Source organism: Rhineura floridana, chromosome 18 (assembly GCF_030035675.1).
Source record: "Rhineura floridana isolate rRhiFlo1 chromosome 18, rRhiFlo1.hap2, whole genome shotgun sequence".
NCBI lineage: Eukaryota > Metazoa > Chordata > Lepidosauria > Squamata > Rhineuridae > Rhineura > Rhineura floridana.
Genome location: NC_084497.1, coordinates 27,539,387 through 27,549,160, shown reverse-complemented (window position 1 = coordinate 27,549,160; position 9,774 = coordinate 27,539,387). Strand labels below are relative to the sequence as shown.

Sequence of the window (9,774 nt, the reverse complement as noted above, 5' to 3'; positions counted from 1 at the left end):
CAGAACTACAAGGAGCACAGTTCCCATCTGATTTCACTTCTCCCCTCCACTGCAGTTGCTAGGCTCCCAGTCACACAGGTTCCTTGGCAGGTGGAAAACCAAAGGAAAAACAACTAGGCAGTCTTTATTTTAACAAGAGTGGGGGTCGTACATTCTGCTAAGTAAAGCTACCAACTTATCTGCTACTGAGGTTTTTTACCTAGCAGACCACCTAAAATCTCTACCCTGCCACCTTCTTCTTGATATGCCTCGATGCAACCTGAACAAGCTCTTAAGAGAAACCTCATCTGAATGCCTGCTACCTCCTCCCCACTCTCCATCTTCAGGCTCTTGTCCGATGCAGACATAGTGATGCCGCCAGGCAATTCCCCAACCCCTTCCTCTGCTTTTACTATTGAGCTTGGACAACAGCTTCTGGAGAACTCAGTCTCGCACACTGTTTTATAATGTGTTGGTTGGCCCAAATAAATTTATTGCCTTAATTTGGATTTAAAATGCTTTTCCTTGGCAAACAAACCATTGCAACAAAACTGGCACCCCACTTAAAAGTAATGTAAATGTGGCTCTTTGTTATCCACCCCTTGCCTTAAATATTGGTTTGCTGCCACTCCCATTTAAACCAGTACAATCCCACTTGCCACAAGAAATAGATTAAATAGTCGCATTTACTCAAAAGTTTATTAAGCTTAAATATACCTGGCTTCAGACGAAAAGGTCATGCAGTTGGTTCAATTCCAGCACCGTATAATTTGACACAGTTTGAGAGGGAAAAAATGGTTCAGAGAGTCAACACTAAAACATTGGGATTACCAGTACCACAGCAGTATTCCTTGAATATAGTGACAAACCTTTGCTAAGTGTAGAAGGGTTCAACCAGCAAAGATGACACAGACTGGGAGCCAAAACTTGTGTACACAGTGGGGGACTGGGATGGTTCTTCCCCCCCCCTCTTTCTGGCAGCATCTTAACTCGTGGAACGCCGCTTGGAAAGGTCCTTTTTTTGGGGAGGGTACCTTTTTGGAAAAGGAGGGATATGAGGAGTTTCCAATAAGCCCTTGTGTACATATCTTACATGGACCTTTGGATCCCAACCACAGAGCATTATTCATGCAACAGAGCACAAAGTCACTTTCCATACACTTGCCTTTAAATGGAGATGCCGCTTTTGTATAGTTTTAAGGATAAATATCTATAGTCTTTTCTCCTGGCCATCTTATTATAGAGATACTTCGATGCCATTAATCTGGTTCAGATTTTAAAAAGGTAGAAAGCTAATCAAAAATTCCCTTTTCCTATAGATAAAAAAAAACTTGATTCCATTTGGCAAAAAGTTCATACAAAAGCAGGCACCGCAGTATGTGTGTCCACAGTGACATTTCTGGATGTTGTCCTGCACCAAGAAGCTGTAATTAGATGCATCTGCATCTGAACTATATAAGGTCATTAAAAAGGCAAATACAATCACTCAACCTCATTTCAACGCAAATGTGCAGCCTCCAAACATTAGCAGAAAGTAACTCAGATTCAGTCAAAACAATCACACGAGCAAAATAGTTCACAGCCCATCAAGCTGACAGGCTTATCTCCTTAAATCACATGAGAGAACTTTTATTCCCTGTAAAACAGAACCTTAAGCATACATAAATATGAAGCTTGCAAAAACAGTAACTGACTTGCTTAAAAAAAAAAAGTGAGCATGCTTCAAAATATACAGGTGGCTTACTTGAGAGACACTGGGGGAGAGAGAAGTTTTAGCAAGAATTTTTATTATAGGATGGGGACACTGCTCCCTGAGCTGAAGACAGCAGGTAGCTGGCAGGTCAGAAATGTTAACTCTGGACTATAATGACTCTACATGGCCACCTCAGTGTCTGCCCCACAAAATGAATTTTATGACAAGCGAGACTTTTGTTAGATGAGTTAAACTCTCCTCTACAGACTTTTCTCTCTCCCACTTTCTTCTTCAAGGGACTTGCTCGGCAGTGACCTCTCCACTCTTTCTTTGTGGAAGCAGGTGCTCTTAAAATCCAATTTTGCCTCTTGTCATTGAATAGCCTAACTTGGCCTCGTTATTGATGAAAGACATCAACCCTACATAGGTCTCAATGAGAAGAGGGCGCTCTAGCAGTAGAACTCCGTTTGCTCTTCCAGGCAGAGGACACTCCTTATGGGCCTTCTTCACAGCTTGGATCAGCTGAGTTTTGAAGTTCTCCAACTTAAAAAAAGAAACACAAGCCATTATACGGAAGTCACAGCCGTGAGTAAATCAAGATTATTGTTACAGAGCTTCTGGATCATTGAGATCTAATAACTGCAAACAGTTTGGCACAATTTTTTATCTCCATTATGTGTCCCATGAAATAAGATGGGGTTTCGCTCTGACTCTTAACAGGAGGATGTTAGCAGGGATATAAAGAACTGCACAATTTGGCACAGCCAAGGAGACTTTAGAATTAGGCTTGTATTTCAAACAGCATCCCTCCATGGCATATGGCAAGCTACTTTTGAAACAGGGGACTCTCAAAAGCAATTTGTTGAAACAGCGCAAGTTATATACAGTTTGAAAGAATGATCCTCATGGGATGGGTCCAAGACCTTAGATGCTTCTGCAAATGCCAACCATTTGAACAGCTCAATACATTTCAGTTGGCACCAAGTTGTTGACTCCAAACTCTAGTTTAACTTTTGTGAAAGTTCTCAGTAAATCTGTTCTTGCCATGTATGCTTTAGGGGAGTGAGGATTTTGTGTTAGGAAAACCTCAGGGAAAAAAGCCTACAATTCTTTTTTTTTTTTTAAGGCGAGAGATGACAATGGGTGGAGTCCAATATTAGTTCTACTCAGCGTAGACTAGGAATGGAAAGATCTGTCAAGTCCAGTTCTCTGTTTCTCATTTTTCCAATCTTAAATTCAGTTCTTCATATTTCTGTAGGAATTTGCAATTTAAAAAAATCCCCATGAAAGTTCTCCACCATTTTAGTGCAAATTTCTCCTAATAAATACAAATGTACACATTTTTTGCAAGCCACTTCTTGTCATATAATGCGTTTGTGCATGCTTTTTCTCTCATATTCATTTTTATGCACACTTTCTCCTAAGCACTGGTTGGCAAACTGCATCTCAAAATCTGTGTGTTTCAGTTCTCTTATTGTTTCAGACAGTTCTGATCTGATAGACTTGGCTTTAAATGTGAACTGAACTGAAATTCTCGTCCATCCTTAGCGTAGACATGTTGAAATGAATAATGGTCATGACTAATTTGTGTAATAATTTCAGTAGGCCTCCTCTGATTAATACTTTATCTGACATAACTCTAGGTTGGCAGGAGAAGGGAAACAATGTTCAGGCTGTTAAAATTAATACTTGCCTTTTTTCAACCGATTTGAGCCTTCACACTTCCTTCCATCATACCCTCCACATTCCGAAGGGACAAGCTGTAGGATGCCGGCCTGCAGTATATGCTGAAGCTCTATAGCAGCCTTTCCCAACCAGTGTGCCTCCAGATGTTGTTGAACCACAACTCCCATCAGCCTCAGCCAGCATTGCCAATGGTCAGGAAAGATGGGAGTTGTGGTCCAACAGCATCTGGAGGCACACTGGTTGGGAAAGGCTGCTCTATAGCAACTGTTCATGCATCTAGATTTTCTGCCTGATGAACTAACTCGATTTCACCTTAAGCCCCCCAAAGAAGCCACATATGACAACACCTCACCTGACAAAGAGATGCAATCTTCTCATCAGCGTCAGCCATTGGATGTTCTGTGAAGGTAGCGTAGGGCACGTTTGTGGACCACGGGTTCCATCTATTTATGAAGGAGGCGCGGCTTTGTTTATCCCACTGCACTCTAATTCCAATGCCTTCTCGCCTGAAAAAGAATGGAGAGATGGTATGCTTATTCAAGCACCACTTCAGTTTTGCAGTTTTTGTGAATTTTACAACTATTTAAACTGCATTATGGGAAAACAATGTATTTTTCTCCAAGTCTGAAAATGATACATACCCATAAAATACTTATATTGTTAAACCTGACAACTTTTGTAGTAATTAAAGATGCTTGTGGGGTTTAAAAGGAGAGCTGATGGCTAGGAGCTAAATAAGTAAAGACAGGGAAGCAGATCTGACGTTCGAGCAATGTGAAAAGCTTCTACTAGAAGGCAGGGATTGTTGGAGCTCAATTCTAATGAGGTACTATTTAATATAGTGCTATTTACAATGACAAAAATCAAAGAAACAAACACCCAGAACCCACTTGTTGAGTGATTTAGGTGGAAACTCAAATTCTCCAATGGAAATTGTGTCAACAGCGTTAAGTGAGACTCTGGTCACTTGCTGGCACTGTAAGCTGATGAAGTCGTATTTGCAGATCAATAAGGACCAATCAGTAATGAGAACCAAGCGCTCCTTCTCATTATTCCAGTGATCAATTCTGGAGACGGAAGAACAAGATGAGTTAGTATGGCTTATTCCTTTGATCTCCCCAAACTGGACACAACTGGTAAACTGAGCAGGGTTTGTTTTGTTTTTTTAGAATAAGACATTTGCATGCCCACCCCCTTTTAAACTGAAAGTCTATTTTCATTGCAACAAGTCAGCAGTTATATATGTACTCAAATGGTGTGGCATAGCTGGTTAATCCTCAAATCAAGTGGTAGAGAACAGGTGGGGGGCCTTTGGCCTGCCAGATGTTGCTGAACTACAACTCCCATCAGGCTCAGCAAGCATGGCCAATGTCTAAGGATGATGGGCACTGTAGTTCAGTAACATCTGGAGGGCCAAAGGTTCCCCACATCTGGTCTAGAATGATCTCTTGGCACGTACCCAAGAGGAAACAGCTGTCATAAAAGCACCTGGACTCTTTGGCATGGAAGTGATCATGGGCAACAATGTTCATAGGCTTGTTTAAGGTTTTTGTTTATTTAAAGCTGGGAAAGGAGAACTGGCCATAGTTCTTATTTGCAGGAGCCAGAGATTACTTTGTAGGAAGTTTCAGAAGAGACCCTGATGTGCTTGATCAAAACCTCAGTGCAGGAGTGGGGAGCCGCCTTCAGCCCAAGGGTGCATTCCCTCAGGGGCAGCCTTCTGGGGGCTTTACGCCAGTGGGGGGGGGCAGAGGCTAAAACTGGCAGAGCAATGGCTTATGATTCTTACCTTTGCCCCATAGGTTACATTCCGACCGTGCAAAAGTCAAAGGTCTGTATGCACACCTCTCCATCATTCCTCCAGGGGAGCAAGAAGCATCCTCTCAATTCAAGGACGCATTCCAGCCAGGCAACAGCGCTCAAGGAGTGTTGCCTGGGGAGTCCTGCAGGCCAAACAGGGGCCTGGAGGGCTGCATTTGGCCTTTAGGGCCCAAGGTTTTCCACCCCTGCCCTACTGCCTGGCTTAAAACAAGTCCGTCTGGTTCCTGTGCTTGGGCATTCAAGCAAAGCAGAATGCTTCTGTGAGAACTGTTTACATCTCATGTTACTTCTGACAGCCCTGGTTGGTGTGGTCAGATTCCTCTTTTTTAAAGTGGCTGCTGTAGAAGAACTTTGCCAAGATAGCTCCTGCCAGATCACAAGACCTTTTCTGTGCAGCTTTGCTTGTTTTTCTGAGGCCAACTGAGCCATTCCTATGGTGCTGAAGCAACTGTTTTGGGGGAAAGGGTGCACTGAAACTGCCCGCCAGATCTGCTACTTACTCGGTCAGCAACCATACGCTCTGCACTTCTCCATCCTCAGTGGGCATCACAACCACACGTATCTCATTCACAGCCTGCTCTATTGTTCCTGGCTGAAGCAAAAAAGAAACCCTGTTTAGAGTTGTTTTGACGTTGGAAAGGTGGGGGGAATTATCTCTCCACTTCAGAATCTTAACTATCTTAAGTATAATGTGCAACGGTGTTAATCAGGACCACACAAGCTATTGTAAGAGGTATGAATCAGATGCCTAAACCACTGCAATGGAGAAGGTGAGGTTTTTTTCGTTTTAACAGAAACTGCAAAATCAGAGTTGCTAAGAGTGTTGTTATGTGCCTTCAAGTCGATTATGACTTATGGTGACCCTAGAGTTTTGGCTCTCATAAAAACCACTGGTTTGTAGCTGGGAACACTACTCTGCAACTGAATGGGCAATGCCACTGGGTGTTAATAATAACTGAATGGCAGAAGGGGAGGCCTTTGCGTCTGTGTCCTGGAGGCATCTGGCTGCTCACAGCTGGAAACAGGATACTGGGTTTGATAGACCTGTGGTTGTGAAATGGCCGGGGTGTTACTAGCCTTGACAGCTAACGGGAACTGGAGAAGTGTGGCTGCTTCAGACGAAGCCCCCCAAATGACGCCAGGTGGCACTGGGACCTCCTCTGAACCAGGCTGGTCCTGCAGCTGCAGACGCATTTTGCAGGGTGTCACAGCAGCTGTCAAAGCCTCCAACATGCACGTGAAGACCAGCGCCAGCTTGTTCTGGAGGCAAATGTTGTCAGCCCCCCCTCCCAATGCAAGTCAGCTGAGCCAGGGCTGACTGCACTGACCTGCATGGGGCAAATGAAGGCTCCATCCTCTGAAAATGGCTGGGTGGGAAATATTGCCCCTAGCCAAGAGCCCTTTATGCAACAGGGTCCTTGCTGAGAACTGGATTTTCCCGATTTTGATGGGGAGGGAGTGCCAGTGGTCTCAACCTTTCCCTCCCCCCATAGAGCCTCCAGGCACAATCCACCTCCAACTGCCGTAAACTACTCTTCCCCCAAATCTGAGCCTACAGGCAACAGAGAGAATTGACCTCAGAATGGTACAGGCAGGCTGTTTTGTGTGTGACCTTACTGGATGGTGAACTCACCACCACCACCCACCTACAACAACTCTTTCATGCTGGCACCCGCAGCACTGTTATCAATATATGAGTACTGGCCAAAAGGTAAAAAAAAAAAAAGGAAAAAAAGCACTGGCTATGGGTACTGATTCATTTTTACTAGGCTTGAAAGGGTTCCTCCATTCCCCGATAGGGCCTCCAGCAACAGAAACAGTCTACCTCAGACAGCGGTATAAAGATTCACATAGGAGGAAAGGGTGGCCCGCCAAGGTGTAAGGGTGTGTGAGAGATCCCTCCCTAATCCCTTAACAGCGCCTCCAGCCACAGGGGCAGTCTACCCAGAGTACTCTATTCCCCCCCTTTTTTTGCGCAAGGGGACGGCGCCCCGCCTTCCCTTCCCGCACATGCGCGTACCCGGAAGACGAAGTAGTCCTTGAGGCGGCCCCCGCGGGTGGGGTTCCTGACGCTGAGGGGCCGGAGGGTCTGCCTGGGCGGCGCCTGGGCCAGCAGGGAGGCGGAGGACAGCTCCCCCGGCGGCGTGAAAGGCACGTCGGCTTCGGCCGCCGGCACCAGCAGCGCCGCCGACCCGGCCTCGCAAGAGCCCGGCCCGCTGCCGCCGTCCACCGAGTCCCGTAGCTGCAGCATCGCCGCCACTGGCGAGCCCACCAGGCCTCCTGCAGCAGCGAGCGCGCATGCGCGGCACCCTCGCCGCCTCCCCCTCTCTCCTGGCTAGGCCGCGCGCCGCCCAACCGCCGTCCTCAGGGGCGGGGCCGGAGGCTGAGCCCGTAGACTCATCCCAGGCAAATTAGAGAGGCCCACCACTCGCGGAGGAAGGCCCTTATTCCGGGTCGGCCTCATTCGACGCATGCCTTCGAGATAGTCAGACCGATGCACACGCGCAAAACTTCTGAAGGTTGTAGTCAAATAATCTTTATTCAGAGTAGACCCACTGAAGATGGATTGGTTCCATAAAGGAAGGCACAGGCCTGGGCTTACAAGATCTGGTTCATGACGGATGCTCTTGGAGATGCTCACTGATTCATAGGGTCGCCGTAAGTTGTGACCGACTTGAAGGCAGAAAGACCCACTAAAATTAAATTAACGGCCATGACTAACTTAGGTCCACTAACGTCTTGGGCTCCATCCTTAGTAAAATGTAGTTGGATGCAATCCAGAGTGTGGCACTAGATGAGCCTTTGACCCGACCTAGAGCATCTTTTTATGCTGCAAGCTGTCATTTTCTGCAATTTAAAACGGTATTTTATTGTTTTGGGAGCGCCACTCAGACAAAGATGTTACCGCGTGACCTTATATATGGCAAATAAATAAATGTGGGTGTCCAAACATAAACAGGGGAAGAACTACCTCAGTGGCAGAGCATCGCCTTTGCAGGCAAAAATTTGTGTAACTTACTGCTGATCTTGCTGAGGGCCAGTCACTTTATCCTCCTCCAGCCTTGTTGGAATAAGATGAGAGAGGACCTACGAACATTTGGATTTAACCCACCCATTAACTAAACTAGCACAGGCGGAGAGTTTAAAAAGGAAAGGTGTGGAATCAAACATGCATATGACACCGGTGGCAACTGGTGACTCCGTGTCAGTGGGGAAGTGGAATCCGCTCCGGGTTTTAGAGTGGATTCTGTTGCTCCACTGCATGATACCCCCTGCTTTATCCAGTATTTGCCATTTGCAGTGTGATTTGGCCGCATTTCTGAGGATGGATGTTAGTCTCAGGTTTCTTGAGTATTTATCCTGATTTGTTTGCAGGGAGATCATTAGGTGAGGTTGTGTCAAAGCAAGTGTCATTCCACATTTTCCAGGGCATTTTCCTGTCACTTTCTTGGTTGCAAAAAGTCTGATCTTTGGGGGAAGAAGGTTTGTTTGGCAAGACCTCCCAGTCATCTATAACCGCAAAACCTGAATTTGCTGGCCTGTGATTGAATCCCACCCGAAAATAGCAATGGTCTGGAAGCGGCCACATTGTATGGGATTTGTTCCATCCCTGTCGCAAAATTGAGGCATACTTTGGAAACATACTCATTACATTTAGATTGATGGCACCAGGACTGATTTTCCCTCTTTGTCATTATAGCAACGATCATTGCTCAAATAAAATAAAAATCAAGCAAAGGAAGACACCACGATGTAGGCTTGCCGTATACTTTATTTTCCAGATCTGTACCATAACTGCAAAAAAAGCAACTTAAATTTTAATAAATTGCAAAGACGAAAAATTCTAATAAACGACTGTTAACATTCTGACACGTGATATGTCCTTGTTTTAGGGTCTCACAATATGTTCCTTAGTTTGGAGTTCATCAGGTGACCACGCTACGGTTTAATGTCTGTGGTTACAGGTAAGTGCTGCCATCTAGTGATAAGATTTCAAAGTTTCAATCCTGAGAGCTCCAGTCCATATAAGAAAAAAAACCCCACATATATTGGCTGGCAGCTATACAGCAGTGGTTACCAACCTGTGGGGGCCACCAAAACAGGCCGATGAAACACAGAGCATGCTCAGTAGCCATGGAATGGAGGTTGACTTGTGGAGGGTGAAGGCATAAAGCCTGGTAAGGAAGGGGGATGGAATGGAGTATCTTGGAAGAGGGCATAGCAGCTGGCTGGCTGGACCCAAGAATAGGGACATTCCACACTGCTGCTTTTTGTTGCATCCCCGTTGTGTTCCTCTACCTACCAGAAATCCCATCATCTATACCAGGAGAGCCGGTGGGCACATTTGGAACTTTGAGAAAGTGCCATGGTAGACCCATGGAAATGAATGATCCTAAGTTGGTCATGTCCATCAAATTTGGTGGGTGTGTTCTGAGTAGGACTAGCCCTACCCGTATATGTAAGGACAATGCAATACAAATGTATTGCAGCCAGGCAAAAGCACTTGAGCAAGGCCAGTGAAGGATGTGGTTTGGGGAGAGAAGGGGGTGCAGCCTAGGGAGTATCTTGGGGGGAGAATAGAGTGGTCTAGAGGA

At 45.7% G+C, this 9,774-nt stretch overlaps 2 protein-coding genes across 3 annotated transcripts in view; one reads left to right on the top strand and one right to left on the bottom strand.

The window, feature by feature from the left end:
* Positions 1–659: 659 nt before the first annotated feature.
* On the bottom strand, positions 660–7,533 carry TPRG1L (tumor protein p63 regulated 1 like). Its single transcript, XM_061600702.1, has 5 exons — positions 7,200–7,533; positions 5,680–5,771; positions 4,249–4,425; positions 3,711–3,864; positions 660–2,215 (listed from the first exon to the last, which is right to left on the bottom strand). The coding sequence occupies exons 1-5, from the start codon at positions 7,428–7,430 to the stop codon at positions 2,021–2,023; spliced, it is 849 nt and encodes a 282-aa protein (XP_061456686.1). The 5' UTR covers positions 7,431–7,533; the 3' UTR covers positions 660–2,020.
* The window catches only part of MEGF6 (multiple EGF like domains 6), a 177,255-nt gene continuing 174,695 nt past the window's right edge, over positions 7,215–9,774 (top strand). Inside the window, exons 1-2 of one of the 2 annotated variants that reach the window (XM_061600698.1) lie at positions 7,215–7,698; positions 9,073–9,144. The gene's annotated coding sequence lies outside the window, so the exon portion shown is untranslated. Of the gene's footprint in view, positions 7,838–9,072; positions 9,145–9,774 lie in introns of both variants that reach the window. The other variant, XM_061600697.1, reaches the window with a different exon arrangement.

Coding starts and splice junctions, on each gene's coding strand:
- TPRG1L (XM_061600702.1), bottom strand. CDS start 7,430: ATGCTGCAGCTACGGGACTCGGTGGACGGCGGCAGCGGGCCGGGCTCT. Junction 4,426..5,679: donor AGCGTATGGTTGCTGACCGA/GTAAGTAGCAGA, acceptor TTCCGTCTCCAG/AATTGATCACTGGAATAATG. Junction 3,865..4,248: donor CCACCTAAATCACTCAACAA/GTGGGTTCTGGG, acceptor ATTCTTTTTCAG/GCGAGAAGGCATTGGAATTA.